Source organism: Aplidium turbinatum, chromosome 1 (assembly GCF_918807975.1).
Source record: "Aplidium turbinatum chromosome 1, kaAplTurb1.1, whole genome shotgun sequence".
In the NCBI taxonomy this organism is placed as follows: Eukaryota; Metazoa; Chordata; class Ascidiacea; order Aplousobranchia; family Polyclinidae; genus Aplidium; species Aplidium turbinatum.
This window is the reverse complement of record NC_137472.1, coordinates 53,589,181-53,605,257: the sequence shown is the minus strand read 5'-3', so window position 1 is coordinate 53,605,257 and position 16,077 is coordinate 53,589,181. Positions and strand designations below refer to the sequence as shown.

The 16,077-nt window shown below is 37.0% G+C and overlaps 2 protein-coding genes across 2 annotated transcripts; both read left to right on the top strand.

Moving 5' to 3' along the window:
* LOC145777872 (large ribosomal subunit protein uL14m-like) lies at positions 1–1,265 on the top strand. Its single transcript, XM_082589238.1, has 2 exons — positions 1–168; positions 476–1,265. The coding sequence occupies exons 1-2, from the start codon at positions 104–106 to the stop codon at positions 993–995; spliced, it is 585 nt and encodes a 194-aa protein (XP_082445364.1). The 5' UTR covers positions 1–103; the 3' UTR covers positions 996–1,265.
* Positions 1,266–5,614: 4,349 nt separating this feature from the next.
* Positions 5,615–12,071, top strand: LOC145782465 (uncharacterized). The gene is made up of 3 exons (XM_082594261.1): positions 5,615–5,709; positions 8,978–9,185; positions 11,113–12,071. The coding sequence occupies exons 1-3, from the start codon at positions 5,631–5,633 to the stop codon at positions 11,366–11,368; spliced, it is 543 nt and encodes a 180-aa protein (XP_082450387.1). The 5' UTR covers positions 5,615–5,630; the 3' UTR covers positions 11,369–12,071.
* Positions 12,072–16,077: the final 4,006 nt, after the last annotated feature.

The following is a 16,077-nucleotide window of genomic DNA, read 5'->3' as shown; positions in this document are numbered from 1 at the left end:
AGTTATACAATATATTATACTTATTACTTACTTGCATTGGCTAGCAGTTTTTCTTGAATGCTGACTAATTGCAATAAATAGTTTTTATTGAAGTGTATCTGCAATGGAAGCACTACTTCGGTGCACACAAAAGGTCATCAAACCAAGTTCTTTCAATTATTGCCAAAGGTAATTTACTTTGATATTCATGTTTTATGCCTATGGACAAATATAGCTAGTTAACACGTGTTGAATGCAGCCTCCTTGTATTTGTTTTGTTACTGAATTACACATCAAAAACTTACACTGTACTTCTGTAACTTTTAGGAAAAAATAACTATTGACAGTGTAACAAAATTTCTTAGTTTAACACTCTGGATTTGTGTGTTCTGACATTGTGTCATTTAAGCTAATGTTCAAAAGTGATCATAACTTATTTTTACCACTTTAAATTATATGTATTACCACTTTGAAGTGACTAAAATTTTGTCTGCAGATTCTTTCTTAGAACATCGTCTGCAAAGCTCCTTCCAGATCGTGACACGTACGACAATCACACTTTCTATGACAACATTTTGATTGGCCATAAAAAAGGGCCGTCAAATATTCGAAATCGCAACAGAGATCCAAAAAAATATAAGCGAGCTCTTCAAAAACTGACCAGAGTTCGAATTGTAGACAACAGCCCGTGCGCCTTACAACCTGTGATAAGAGCAGCTCGATTAATTGATATTTACACCAAGACCAGAAGACATACTGGCTGTGTTGGAGATATTGGACTTATAACGAAAAACGGAGCAATGAAGCGAGTCTTCATAGTGGGCCAGCGAGCTCATATGGGTGTGATGAAAGCAAGGACAGATACTAACAATGTTATAGTCATAGACAAAGACGGCAATCCTGAAGGCACTAGAATAACTGTACCATTACCAGCATGGCTGCGTGGTTACGATCCCAAAAAGAAACGACCCGTTTCAATGTCTAAAATCATTGCCATTACAAGCACTTTTGTGTAGAACACGTTACACTTCAACCTGGTAATGGCGCTCAAGTTCCATCTCGAGCAAACTGGGTCTTGGAATTAATAGACAAACGATTCAGTTGTTGGAGCGATAGATTCTTCTTGCATGATTTAGAGATTTAACAACAGTAAACTTTTCTTGAAAATTTTCGGATTTTCATCTTCACTAACTGTTGGTGGTGGTTTGATGCTGTCACCAAAATGCCTGTGATGTTATCAATATTGGTTTACTCAAAGCATGTCAGGCAATAAAATCTGGCTTAACGATATGTAAATTTTCTGTTCTGCATATCAATTCTTTTCTAGTCCAGTACAGATGAGTGTCTTTTTTTTTTTTGACAAACAAGACAGTCTCGCGTAGGCATAGGAAAAAGTTAGTTTTTGGAGGTGCGAAAAAGTTTTCGCCAAATATAACTAAATGCGCCCAAATAATTTGACATTTGCATAACTATTATTTGAACAAAAAATCAAGATTAAGTTCAATCTTAATGAAATTTTGAAACATGCTGAAAGATTTTGCCCAAATTTTCAACTAATTGATTAGTTTAGGGGTGTGGATGCATTTTATTTGACATTTGCATAATCATTATTTGAGCAAAAAGTAACTTCAATGTTAATGAAGTTTTTGAAACATGCTGAAAGTTCTTGCCCAAGTTTTCGACTGATTGAAAAGTTTGGCACCCCTGGCTCCTACGTGCGTGTCAGAACTGAGAAGTCATATTTTATGCGACTTTGAGGACTTTTTTTTTATTTATTTTTGTTCTAGTTTTGCTTGTCAATGCAAATTTTTCCATTTTTTGAATTTTGATCACAACAACAATGCAGCCTGTCGCCTTTTCAATGTAGACTTCTGTGATGTCGATTACTGTATGTTTCGCAAAGACTACTGAACCATCTTTGTGTAGAAAATGCTCGCAAAAGGAGAACAAGGCAGCCTATTTCGTCTAAATGGAAATCTCTTGTTCAAGAAGTTGATAAAAGTCAAAAATGCATTTGCTTCTAAAATATGGTTAGCCGGCTTCTTTCAGCAATGTTCGGCCACTTGCATAAAGCTTTAGTTGCGCTAGTGCTTATTGTCAGATAAGGGAATAGAATGCTTCCCTAACTTGCAGAATGACAGGCCTCGAAATTCACGGCGGACATGTCCGCCGTCACAGCATGTGATGTTCGCGGGAAGTACCCTCTCGATCGGTCATATTTGTCCGCCGAGAAATATCGCAGAAACTAGCGATACAAATCGTCATTGCATAGCACGAACAACTGTTGCAAGAATATAATTTGCGCTGGGAATGCGAAATTATCGCATTCCAAGCGCGCATCTAGAAAAAGTTAATACTGTATCTCTTGGCTTCCATTCAAGCAAAAAAACTTTCGAATTTTACGTTGCTTCAACGATTGATGACATTGAATCAGCGTAACAAAGGTGAATTCTTCACTAAGAATCGATGGGAGTACCGTACCGGTACTTCTACACTAATCACGCGCAGCTTAGTTCAAGTCTTATGTCACAATGTCTGGCTTTGATCTCCGAGTAATATTGATAAGGAAAGGTTGGTTACAAAGTTAGATTATAAGAGTAGGCTACTACAGCAAGATGCGGCAAAACTTAAGTTTTGGTATTACAGTAAGAAAGAAAAGGCCCAGGGAAAATTCTGAAAGTAAGAATGAGGGCGATGAACCTACTACTAGGAAATTTAGTGGTGATAGACACATATATTAAAGGAACAACGAATGTAAGGATTAGCTCTGTCAAAGATCACAACACATCGTTTACTCCACAAGCCACCAATTTCCGATCATCAAGGCGATCGACAATATGAGCGACAACGAAAAAAAATCAAAATTACGAGGTTGTTTGAAATCGCATATTTCATCGCTAAAGAAGAGCTCGCATTTACGCTTTTCCCTCAACTAGCCGGTCTGGAGAAAAGACACGGAATAGATCTCGGTATCACGTGTCTTAACGACAAGCAGTGATCTCGTGGAGATTGGCGCACGTCTTTGAAGATCGATGCTATTGAAGCTCTCATCATGCGCATATGTTTGGATGGCCTTGGCTGCGCTGATTATAACTCCGACCCTGCCGTGGTCTCGTGGAATACTGATACTATTTTGGAAAGGCGACCGCATCACGGAGAGGGGAAAAAATAATTGTGCTTTTTCTAATGTTTTGTTTATTCTTTTCGTCATTTTCGCTCATATGACACGTAAAAATAAACCTAAAGAAAAAAGCCTATAGTGAAACTTTGCACATCAGAAAATAGTAGCGTTACGCGTTACAGTTTTCCGACTCGTGCCCAGAGCATTGTGACGCAAGAAGCCACACGACCTCGTTCGGTGGAAGTTAATCAGTTATGCGGCGTATTACTTTTTTTATTATTTTTTTGCATCAGACACAAAAAGTTCATAGAATTCAAATTTTTAACAATCATCATCACCATATTTAGTAGGTACACGGCGTCAAGCGCACGTTGTTGGTCTGATGAAAGCCTTTCAGAGTAACTTTGCTGAAATTTTAAAGAGCCTAAACCGTAGCTATGGTTCTCAAATGGCTAAGATTTATCAAGATGAAGGGATTAAGTATGACGATCGACGTTAAAACTGGTGTGTCCGCCGTGAGACTTAATATGTCCGCCGAGATAGCTGCTCAGACCGGACACGTTTGTCCGCCGTCAACAAAAACGAATTTCGAGGCCTGGAATGACCATCATAATGAGTCCCTGTTTGTAACTATTGCTGTCCATGGCTGTAGTAGCCTACAGTAAAAACTGTTTTTTTTTTCAAAAAAGCTTAAATGCTGTGTTTTTTCTCTGGCATTTTGATGACGTAGCACATCAACTTTGGCACCCACGTACAGGCACGTGATTAAGTGTCATGCCTCTAGGATGAATGTACATGCTCTCGGAACAGGGATTCATAACATTACGGGATGACCAACCAGGCTACGTTATCTGACAAGTAGAGGCTATTGTAGGCCTACTACCAGATATTTTTTAAATTTTTAGAAAAAATTCAATATATTTTTTTGTCGTTTTTAGACCAGTGGTTACTCAAAGCTTGCCTGTTTAAAACTAACCCGAAGGTTAAAGTTGCACAAAATTGAGACAAAGCAATTTTTAGTTGTTACCTTGCATTAAAAAAATGAATTTCCTTACAAAGCTTAACCAGTGAGCTTTGCGGAAAAAAATATATTATTAAACATTTAGACAAAAATAAACTTAAAATACAGCTCTTTTGTGCAACTTTAAACTTCGTGTTAATTTTAAATAGGCAAGCTTTGTGTGATTACTGCTTTAAAATGTCAAAAAAATATCTGGCAGGACTTTACCCTCTTGAAAAGTAGCCCAGTTGGTCATTCCGTAATTCTATAAATCCCTGTCTCGGATGGAGTCAAACGAAGAACTTTTCTAGCGCGTACAACCAAGAAAAAACAACTTTAACACAGTTGAAGGACATCCAAAGCTTTTTGAAAATCTTTTAATTATTAAAACTTTACACATTTTAGAAAATATAAATTTTAAAAGTTAGTGGAAGTTGTCCTAGATTTGGGATTAGTTTTAGTTGCCATTTATCATAGTGGGAGTTTTGTAATTTATCATTGTTAATACAACACAACTGTAGCCCAATAATATAGTGGTTCAAAGAAGAACGCAACGAGCACAGAACACAGTCTTGTATGTAGCCCACACAATGCTTTACCATTTCCTGCCAGAAAACACAGTTTGCCACATGACGTTTCATCTGCAAAGGAGTCGGAACAGCAATGGTATTACAATGTGCGTGTTTTCTGAGCAGCACTATGAGTTTATACATCGCAGGTGTTCGGCCTTGTCAGCGCTTCATGAGGCAGCGAGTTTGAGTGAAAAAAGGTAGCCTATAGGCCTATTATTAGGCAAACAAAAACCCATCCTTTAATGCTAAACAGGAAGAAAATGATGCTGATTGTTTATAAGGGTTCAAGTATGACCCAAAAGGATATCGAAACTAAGTGTCCATCGACTCAGAGGCGAGCACGTTATTCACTACAGTTCGCAATCAGCTGCTTTGTGTAAATTCCATCTTACGAATCACCTCAACAAATTGTTTTCTTTTGGCAAACATAGAAATTTTGAGCTTTAATTTGTCTGCTTTCTCAAACAGGCAAAAAAATTTCTCCCACACGCTTTTCATAGAATCAACTTGCCTACTTGAATTTTTTTTGTAACCAACACAATCGAGGTAATCTGCTTTTTCATATGTTTCTTATCAGTAAGCTACAGTGACAGTGCTGATCAATGGATGCCAACTAATCTGAAAAAGGAAACAGTAAAGTTTTATTTAGTTTTATTTAGCGTTTGATGGACTATGGAGAAAAATATGATTAACATTTTGATTTGTGCAAATACAGTAGAATAAAACAATTATGTAAGTTGCAGTTATTATCTTTGATAATTTCTCTGGTAGCAGTAAAAGTAAGGGCTTAGTTTTGCCTATGCGTGATTGTTGTGCTATAGCCTACTAACTTTTTTATGACCATAGAATGGTGTTGTCAACTCCAAGCCATCCGTAGCCTAATGGGAGCAAGTGTGTTGTGAACAGATAAGTTACATAACTATAATGTTCTTGGTAGAAAAATAGCGTGTTACATGAAATGATGAAAAATAAACTTGTGCCTGGCTGCTATATTCTTTGTTTCTCTATTTGTTTACTTCTGTGTTCAACTTCAGCAGGTAAGGTCAATCAATGTTTTATTTGTCAGTAACTATTTTCAAGGTAAACTATTTTCTTCGAAATGTCACCTGATTGCCTACTTTTATGACTCGACAGTTGATTAAACTACAGTTCCGTGTCTTCATCAACTGTCGTTTAACCAATTAACTGTTGCCTGCAGGCCCGGATTTAGGGGAGAGGCAGAAGGTGCAGGTGCCCCAGACTTCCCAACGTTTGAATGTCCTCCCTACATGAAAAAAAAATGTGATTTTGTGTTATTTTTTTGCTTTCAGCCTTTGAAGTTTCTGCAAAATGCTGTGCAGTGCTGAATTAATGCTACTGTAGACGTAGAGGTGGTTTTTCGCTAGGGGCCCCCCGATCTACAAATGCCCGGGCACCCCATCAGCTAAATCCGGCCCTGGTTGCCTGTAGCCTACAGATATTAGATAAATATGGTGCTATCTCTGCGGTAGGCTACATGGGGTAATTTTATTTTCTGGTTATGGGCTACTATAGTAGGGCTACCATCCGTCCTCTTTTAAGAGGATTTGTCCTCTTATTTCAAGAAAAATGAATTGTTCTCCGAGGACACTAAAAAATGCTCAAATGTCCTCTTTTTTGACAGTTTGGATTTTAATGCTTATATTTTCAACGGGATTCTATTGCTTGATGACGTTTCAGCGACGGCTTGTAGGCTATTTGTTTTCTAAACATTTTGTATCCAATGCAGTGATTCTCAAACTGTGTGCCGCGGCACACTAGTGTGCCGCCACAGATTCTCAAGTGTGCCGCAAATCTTTTTGAAATTTTGGAAAAGAGCTGTATAAATATTTAAAATAAGCCATTCAGACAAGCATGCGACATAAAAGCGCTTTAACTCCTTTAATAGATGATAAATAAGCACATGTGACAATGAAACCAATTATGGCATTGCCGGTACAGCAGGGTAATTGCCACGTCACTATTGGGCTGCTATGTTAGCTATTGCTAACATTGCTTCCCACCATTTGGAAGCAATGAATCAAGCAATCTTTCTGCAGAAGAAGAACAGCTCATTAATTTACGAAACGACCCATTTTTTCAAACGCTGTTTCCACAAAAAAACTTGGATACGTTTTGGCTGTCTGCTTCCAAACTCTATTTCATGATCCGTGCAAAAGCAATCAAAATTATATTGCCATTTGCATCTTCATGGCTATGTGAACATGGCTTTTCTGTTTTGACTGAAATTAAAAGCTGTAAACGAGAGAGACTGCTTGAAATTGACGATGAAATTCGGGTATATGTTTGTCAACAATGCAACCTCGTTTCAGTCGAAGCTTACATTGGCATAAACAAGCACATCCATCGCATTGACACGTGAAAATAATTTTTTTTAAAGCAACTTTTCTTCTTTTGTAAGTGTGCCGCGTGCGTTTTATATTTTATCTAATGTGCCACAAGGTGAAAAAGTTTGAGAACCACTGATCCAATGTAACACGCTGATTTAAAAATTCTACAAAAAATTTGCGCATTTTATGGAACTGTTGTTGAACGTTCATTGCCTGGTTCACTGTAAGATATTAAACGACATTTTAAAGGTCATTCTCACACTTTCACAAAAAAATTATTCTTTTACCTACTTACGTTTTATAGCCTATTGATAGCCTACAACGCTTGTAGACATTGTTGATTAACAACTCAGTTTGGTTCATTTGTTACTTGAAACAAATCGAAACGAATGTCTAAAAGTGCAATGTGTAAAACATCTAACCTAGGCCTACAGGTAGCCTACAGCAAAATAAATCGTGGCATGGATAGGCTTACAGCTTTGCAAGGAAAGAAACAGCTTAACGCTTTTTCGTTCACGCCGTTTTTAGCATCTTAACAGTAATGTGTATTGTGTAGCCTACTGTTTAAATCATATTTCTTGCAAATAATTTAACAATTTCGTTAAGGCTGACCATTCCTTGTTAAAAAAAGTTAAGGTTTGGCTACCTGGAGATCGAGCCTGATTTGTCACATTTTGCAGACTTTTGCGATCATTGCTGTCTGACTGAAACTGCTGTTTTTTTGTTTTTTTTTCGGTAACTTTTGCTGTGTAGACCTATACTGTTGGTCACAGCGGTAAACCATAATCTCTTCGTGGGAAAATTGTAACATAAAGTTCCCGGATCCGTTCGTCTGTATGTAATGACCGAAAAGAAACACTCTTCAGGAAACGTCTATTCGAGAATTGTATTTCTGTAAAAAATAGCCCACGGCTGTCGAAATTGGGACGCAACACGGTACGCCACTAAAACTTGTCACTACGATACAAACTATTTAGTTAAAAGATGGAAATTTTGTCCAGCTTATTCAAGCAATAAGCAAAACAGTTAAATATGCCTCCAACTTTCAAGCAACCATTTTACAAATGACTAGACTAATTTGCGATATCTCAAACTCACGTAAACAGTAACTGTGACGCAATAATGAAAGACATTGTCACGCAATTCAAACAGGTGTTCAAAGGTGGTGATGCAATGGTTCATCAGATCTTACGAACGATGGTGCAATATTTGGACATTTTCTAGCAATTTCCATGACGTAAGATGCCAGCTAAGGTTAAGTAGACCATAACGGTTTTATATGACGTTTGATTTGGTGAAAATTGTCCGTAACAACTGTAATGATCTAAAAACATGTAAAAGATTTTTCAAGCGTAAAATTCTACTTGCTGGCGAAACGTGTCCTCTTTTTATGCGATGAAAATATGGTAGGCCTAACTATAGGCTAGCCTACCATAACAAAATTTTGAATGACAATGCCTTAAAAAGAAAATATTGTTCCTGTGTTATTCAACAATTTGTGCTAAAATTATAAAACAAAAAGACAAATTCGGTTTCTAAGACAAAATTTGCCAAAGTTCCTGTAAACACAAACTGCCTTGTGAGACGGTCGATGTTTAGCAAGATCGATGTTTAAGATTACTTTTATCCGTCAGAGGGCGCTTCCGGTAGCCGTCAATATCTTCAGAAAATTGAAGTGTTGTAATAAAGATCACCTCATAAACTTCCTTCTGTTACATATTTTTGGCTACGCTACGGTCATGTGTTTTGGAGTTGTGCAAAGTTATCTCAACTGCAACGGCTAAGTTAATTTAACCTTTTTTTCAAATAAACTTTAAATAACTGCTTTGCGAGGAACTTTAGCTACTACTCTTGCCTAAGTTCTAAGCTACTGTAAACTATATTGCAAGTAGGCAATATTTGTCATAAGGCTATAAGTAGCCTATACTGTTTATTGTTAATAATTATGTATATCTAGTTGATGAGCATAGCCAAGAGCCTGCGGAGAATAATAATGCTTATGGAAACGGAACTGAAGGTTCTGGACATGGGAATGAAACCGACGGAAATGAACCTCATGAGGAAGAGGGCCATCATGCTGGCCATTACGTTGTGTGGCCTTCAGCCATTGGAATGATGGTATTTATTACTGGAGCTTCATTTCTCTTCTACTATTTTTACTCAAAGTGAGTGTGAGATTTTAAAGTAGCCTATTGCCTATAGTTTGTTTTTTTTAATTTCAAATTCCAAAACCATATTCTCTTCGTTAGACGGTTTGTTTAAAATAGAGCACTATAGCCTACTGTTTGCTAAATTGATCGTGTATCTTTTTGGAGCTTTATGTCCCAAACAATGTTGTTTATCTTGTACTTTCAATGTCGCTACTAAGTAATTTTTGAACAGGGCCGTGTTAACCGCCTCCCTGTGCCCACCGGCCGGGGGGACCACGGCGGTTTAGGGGCCCACCCAAGGCTGTTTAGGGGTCTGTCTGAAATTTTTTGACTGCTTAAAAAAAGAAAAATGTTTCAGAAGAAACTCGACAATCAATAACATCATGAAAAACCTTATTTACTGGTTCACAACCCCCGGCCCACCTCCGTTTAGGGGCCCCCGCATAAGTTATTTAGTTCGTGCAGCGTTTTTGGACTTGTAAATTAACATGCAACATTTAATATGTAATTTTTCTTCCATTTTTACTAATTTTTTTCACTGGGTCAACTACATTTTCACCTAACCGACGATGTTAGACATGCATAGTCTCTAAAGTGAAAAGGGAGTAAAAAGTTATTTGTAACCCTCAAAAAAACTATGTAATATGTTAAATGTAAACACTGCTCACTCAAATATACTTTTTCTAGTTAATTAAATTGATAAATTTCAGTGTTAATGGAGATTGGCTGTAATTGACTATAATGTAAAATGTGCGTGAAAATACTAACTTACAGGTGAAAGTGAAAACACCTAAGGTAGATTTTCGAAGTTCTAGCCTGCTGAAAGACTACATCACTAGGATATAGCCTACATTTTTCAAACAAATAAATTATAAAATTCTTTTGTGGTCGTAAATAAAGTTTTTTTTTTGTAATAATAAGCTAACTTAAATTTATAGCTTTGGTAGAGAGGTACTTTTTAAAAACCATAGACAGACAATCGATAACAACTTAATTTTGAATTATGCAATTCAATGTTATTAAGTTGTTATCGATTGTCTGTCTATAACTTAAATTTTATACCAAATCTTCTACTCAAATCCAGCTTCAATTTGGTTACCTACAAAGTGTGCATCTTGACAAAAAAAAACGTTATTGCGCCAAAAACGAGCAAAATAAGTTTAGGTTTGTCAAATTTTCCCGGGAGGCAAACTCCTCACAACCCTGTCCTACTTTACTTTTACTTTCCTACTTTACTTTACTTTACTTTTTTTACTTTTACTTTACTCTACTTGTCCATTCATCTTAGGTTATAAATTTTGTTTATTTGGGCAACTAATTTTTTCGAAAAAATTAGAGTTGCTTACTTGTTGTGTCGTGCTTCACTCTGTCGTAGTCTTTGCTGAAATGATGAATGTGATTTTTTTCCTTACATTGAAAGAGTTTGCGATCATAACCTAACGCTTTATTCTCTTATTTTTAAAAGCTATTACTAAACATAGGGGCCCACTACCACTAGTGGATTTCGGAGGAAGGCAAGATGGTGCTCACACGACCCTATTCTTGAGCATCCTTATTCAGCTAAAAATAAAAGCGTTGTATAACCTGCTACTCGTTTTTGAAAAGTTGACGTTGTAGGCTAAGAATATGATAAATTGTGTTTTTTGTGTTGAAGGAGCATTTGATTTTTTACTTAGTTGCGTATCAGTAAGCTGTGCAGAAAAAGCTATCGGGGAAGGCTGAATAACACTCCTATAGGTAGCCTACGTCACACTGCGCGTGTAGCCAAGACTAAATTCACTTAGGCTAATATTCTGTTTTCATCTCTTTTTTTTGTCGACGGTCCTTGCAAATAATTTGAATTAAATATGCTATTAATAGGACCCTGAAAGGCAAACAAGTTTAAATTAACAGGTTGAGATGTTTTTTTTTAAGTATTTATAAATGTTTCACATATAAACAGAGCAACCATGAAGAAAGTATCCAAGGAACATGCACACCAAGTATCTTTCTTCCAAGATGCTGTCGTATCGTCAACAGCTGCTGGTTTTGCTGCACCAGGAGTCATAGCTTTGGATGAAAAATCCCAAACAAAGATAGAACTTTCTCAAAGGGATCATCATTCTGAAAAACCAGAAACAAAAAAAGACGTACTTGCATCCAAGAAAAATGATGTTCTACAACCAATAGCGGAAGAGTGCGATGATGTCTTTAAATAATGGAATAAGGTTTTGCAGTTTATTTAGGCAATGGTGCAGCCATAGCGACCGCTATGGGTGAAGCCCTAGCCTAGCCTGCGGTAGCCTATATCTTAATCTGGTTGTCTCTTAATTTTGTTGCTTACAATAACTAAAAATAGATAAAAGTCGGTAAGCCTACAGTACTTACGTAGGCTACCTTTTTGTAACTTTTGGATATAGCCTTCTGTAGAATGACAAAATTGTTGTGAGTAAAACATAATATGTGCAATCATTACCAGGCTGTTTATAGCATCATATAATATGTTCACTTTTCCTCGTATTGTACCATCGTATCTTACAATTCATTGTAGTATACTGTCAATTAAGTGGTGAAAAGTCGTTTATGTTTCAGTAGTAGCCTATAGCTTACAGAGTAGCATGTCATGCAAGCATATAGCCAATAGTTGGCTTAGGCTATAGGGCTATACGTTTATTTTCGGAAAAGAGGTGTAATATTAATCAAATTTTGCTCCTAGGTGTAATATTGGTATTTACTTATTTAATGGCGATAATACGTCTTAAACATGTGGTTTTATGGCGTTTCTGTTGCTTATTGTGAAAACGTTGATGTTGTGTCCATGACACAGGGGCGGATCAAGCAAGTATTTTTAAGGGGGCGATTTCAACAAAACACAATGATGTGTAGGTCTACTCTATATTAATACGATCTTGTAAAAAAAAACACGGCAAAATACAGTTAATTGTCTGTGTTTTAAAGGAGAGAGCACCCCTCAAGATTCACCAGTGCCATGATAGACTAGCTTACATAGAAAATCATGGGATGAAAAACTATAGAATATTGTAGTTCGAATCAACTTATCAGTTTAGAAAATCCTATTTCAAAACTTTCCAATAGAGCGACCCAAATGGACTATGATTTTCGTAATAAGCTAAATTTTACACATAGGCTACTCACTGTAGCCTAACACTCAAATTGTAGGCTACACAAGTTAGGCAATAGCCTACATGTTCAGGCTACACTTCTTGATTCATGCCAGAATGTGACAACTACTATAGGCTTACCTATGCTATTATGTATGTAGCTTGAAACATCGTGACTGTGGTCACTGAAAGTTTCTCATGTCTTTCTTGTTCGAGCAATTACTATAACGACGTCATTTCAGCTAAATGTTACTGCTTCCGGTTGGCAAGCAAGATAGTTTACGAGCGTAGCTTAATTTGTTTTATAGTTTGCCTTGAAGCCAACTAAATATAAGCAGAATCAACAAAATTTATAAAAAGAAAAATCTGTTAAAACTGAAAAGTTGAGACAGTTATTGTGTTTTCTGGAGCAATGGTAGTTCTAAGTCTAAGTTTCTGTGTAGTTTTGAAAATTTTGAGCAGTTGGCCTAGATGCTCAAGAATTTGTTTTTAAGCTTAATTTTTTATCAAATTAATTATCAAGTAGGCAGGAAAAATGCATTTAAAAAAGTTGTTTTTCAGTTGTAGCCTAATGCATAGATACAGGGCCGTGTTAACCGCCCCTCCGTGCCCCCCGACCGAGAGGAGGCCCACGGCTGTTTGAGGGCCCATTTTTTTGGTCTGTTTAATATTTTTTGACTGTTTAAAAAAGAAAAAAGCTTTGGCAGAATCTCGATAATCAATAGCTTAAATCATGCAAGGCCGCATTTAGGCTACTGCTTTCCAAACCTCAGGTTGGGGTCCACCTCTGTCTATAGGCCTACGCATATTTAGTCCGTGCAGCGTTTTTCGGCTTGTAATTTTTAATTCAGGCTATCATTTAGGCTACTATGTTTTTTTCATGTTTGCAAATTTTTTCGCTCGCTTTCCTTGCTCAACCACATTTTATTTAACTAACTAGCAATGTTGGGCGTGCATATTTTCAGAAAATGGATTAAAGGAGTAGCATAGAAAGATTTTATGTCCCACAAAAAACTAACCAAATAATGTAATACTCGCAGTAAACACTGCCCACTCATATAGCCTGGTTATTTAACAATGAAATTGATAAATTTCTGTATTATTGGAGATATTAGGCTATAAAGTGCATAGTGCCGTGAAAATACTAGAGGTGAAGCGAAGGTCAGGACACCTTAGACAAATTTTCGAAGCTCTATCCTGCTGAAAGGCTACACAATAGGCCTACTAAGCTACAGTATACAAATTTTCAATAAATGAAGATTTTTTTTTCAATAGCCTACAGCAGACTAATTTATTTTAAACTAAGCCTTCCACTCAAATCTAATTTCAATTTGATGAATTTGGTTACATAGGCCTACCAAGTGTGCATCTTGACAAAAAAACATTACTGCGCCACTAATGCCTAATAAGTTAAGTGACCAAACCAAGGTTGTATTTGTAAATATTTTCTGGGGGATAAGCTCCCACAACCCCTCTATCTTACGTTAATTTTTCAGACATTACGCTTTGCATTGTCCAGTTATCTTTGTCCAGTTATCTAACGCTTTCTTGTCCTATTTTTAAGAGCCATCACTAAGCATAGGGGTCCACTAGTGAATTTTGGGGTAAATAACCAAGATGATGCTCACACGGCCCTGCATAGACCACTTTAGCCTAGTAGCCCTCAAGGCTAGTCGAGTACGCATTCTATTATTTCTCTTGAACTGTAGACTGCAATATTATTAGGCACTGTGTTTTGAATCTGTCTTCTGACTAAAGCTTAAAAGTTGAAAAACGAAGGAGAGAAATAAGCTTGAAGCCGGCATTATCAAAGCCTGAATCGCCCGTTGTCTAGTTCTTAAGCAATAGGATAGCCAATCTTATACGACAAATCTCCGAGTCGGTTGAGCAACCACATTCATAAACGAAGAAATACTAAGATCAAGGAGCTATGGTTTAATTCTCGAAGAGTTTACTTGAGCAATGCATTCAATTCAGATCTTCAAAACTGCTTTGTATCCAGCGGCACCTAGTGGATGAAATAACTTATAGGCAACAACATTCTTCACAAGAAGAAACCACTTTGTCACTCTCAGTAATCGGGTCTGTGCCACTGGTTCAAAGCCTTTATAGGTAAGCTTGGGATTAAGCATGTAAAAGGCTTTCCTGATCTTCCTGATCATCGGTGGAACCACTTGCAGTAGCACAATCAGCCAAGTATATCATTGTTGAGTTTGAGGGTATAACGACTTGACTTGAAGACCGGGAATGGTCACTTCGCAGCCTCCCGTTGCTGTGATTGCAAAATTGTGTGACAAAGTTTTGTAAAATTGTGACCCTTTAAGCAGTTATACTGTACACAGCATTTTGATTATTGTAGCACACATTGATTTGCAGCAACCAATAAATCTCTATCTAGGTATCTATTTCTCAGTTCGAGGATAAAAATCCTCAAATATCTATATCGAATAGATAACATACAAAGCATTATCTTAGTCTCTGTTTTCTTTTTTAGTTAAGGTTGCCAAATGAATTAAAAGTCATTTTCACCAAGTCAAGTGATAGGTTACACTGACTGACCTGTTATAGCCTAGGTATTAAGAAAAATTTTCACAAGTTGCGTTCAATCAATCCAAACAGAAAAGATGAAGCAAGTGATTCTTGTTTGTTGGTTTGTTTTGTTATTTGCTCTTTGCCATGCAGGTAAGAAGACAATAAATCTGGTAACGCTGGAACATTTAATTATTGAACAAAAAATAGAGGTTGTTTTGTGGTTATGTCATTGCATGCAAAACTTAAAGAACGATAGATTAGAATATGGTCGTTGATACTAATGTGCGAAAATGTAGTGATATAGTGACACTAATAGTGTGTGATTTAAAACAAACTAAAACACCCACTGGTCACAGCGGTAAACCATAATCTCTTCGTGGGAAAATTGTAACATAAGATTCCCGCATCCGTTCGTCTGTATGCAATGACAGAAAAGAAACACTCTTCAGGAAACGTCTTTTCAAGAATTGTATTTCTGTAAAAATAGCCTCAAAGCTGTCGAAATTGGGACATAATTAAATGAGTTGATTTATCAACCTAATTTTTTAGTTGCACCAGATGTGATAAGTGATGCAATACATGTAATACTGCAATTATTCATTTAAAAAGATATAACAATAATCATCAACCTTGTTGATTCAAACTTTTGTTAAAATCACACTCTGTTATTATTAGAGCTTATACTTACTGCATATTCAAAATTTATTTTAAAAAGCTAAAAGATTCCCAAACGTGTCCACCAATGCGTAGTTTGTATAGATTAGTTAGAAATATCAGAAGTAAGTGTGTTAGCTAACACTGCAAAACATTAATATCTCTTTTAATACTTTTCCATAAAAAGTAGGCTACGTAAGCCTAAGGCACTTTTCTAAACCACCGCGACGAACCAAGCAACTTATGCATTGCGCTGCAATAGGATAAGTTTGCTTTCAACGACCCACACTTCTTGCGTGAGTGGCCAGTAACGAAGCCAGTGATTAGTTATCAACCCAGGCCCGGATTTAGGGGGGGGCAGAGGGGGCATGTGCCCCGGGCCCCCCGACTTTTGAAGGGCCCCCCTAAGTGGAAAAATTGTAACTTTGTGTTATTTTTTTCCTTTCAGCCTTTAAAGACTCTGCAAATTGGTGTGTAGTGCTGGAGTAATGCTATTGTAGACGTGGAGGTGGCTTTTCGCGCCGTAGGCGCGAAAAATTTTTTACAGGGGGGCCCCCCGATCTAAAAGTGCCCCGGGCCCCCCATCAGCTAAATCCGGCCCTGTATCAACCCCAAAGCAC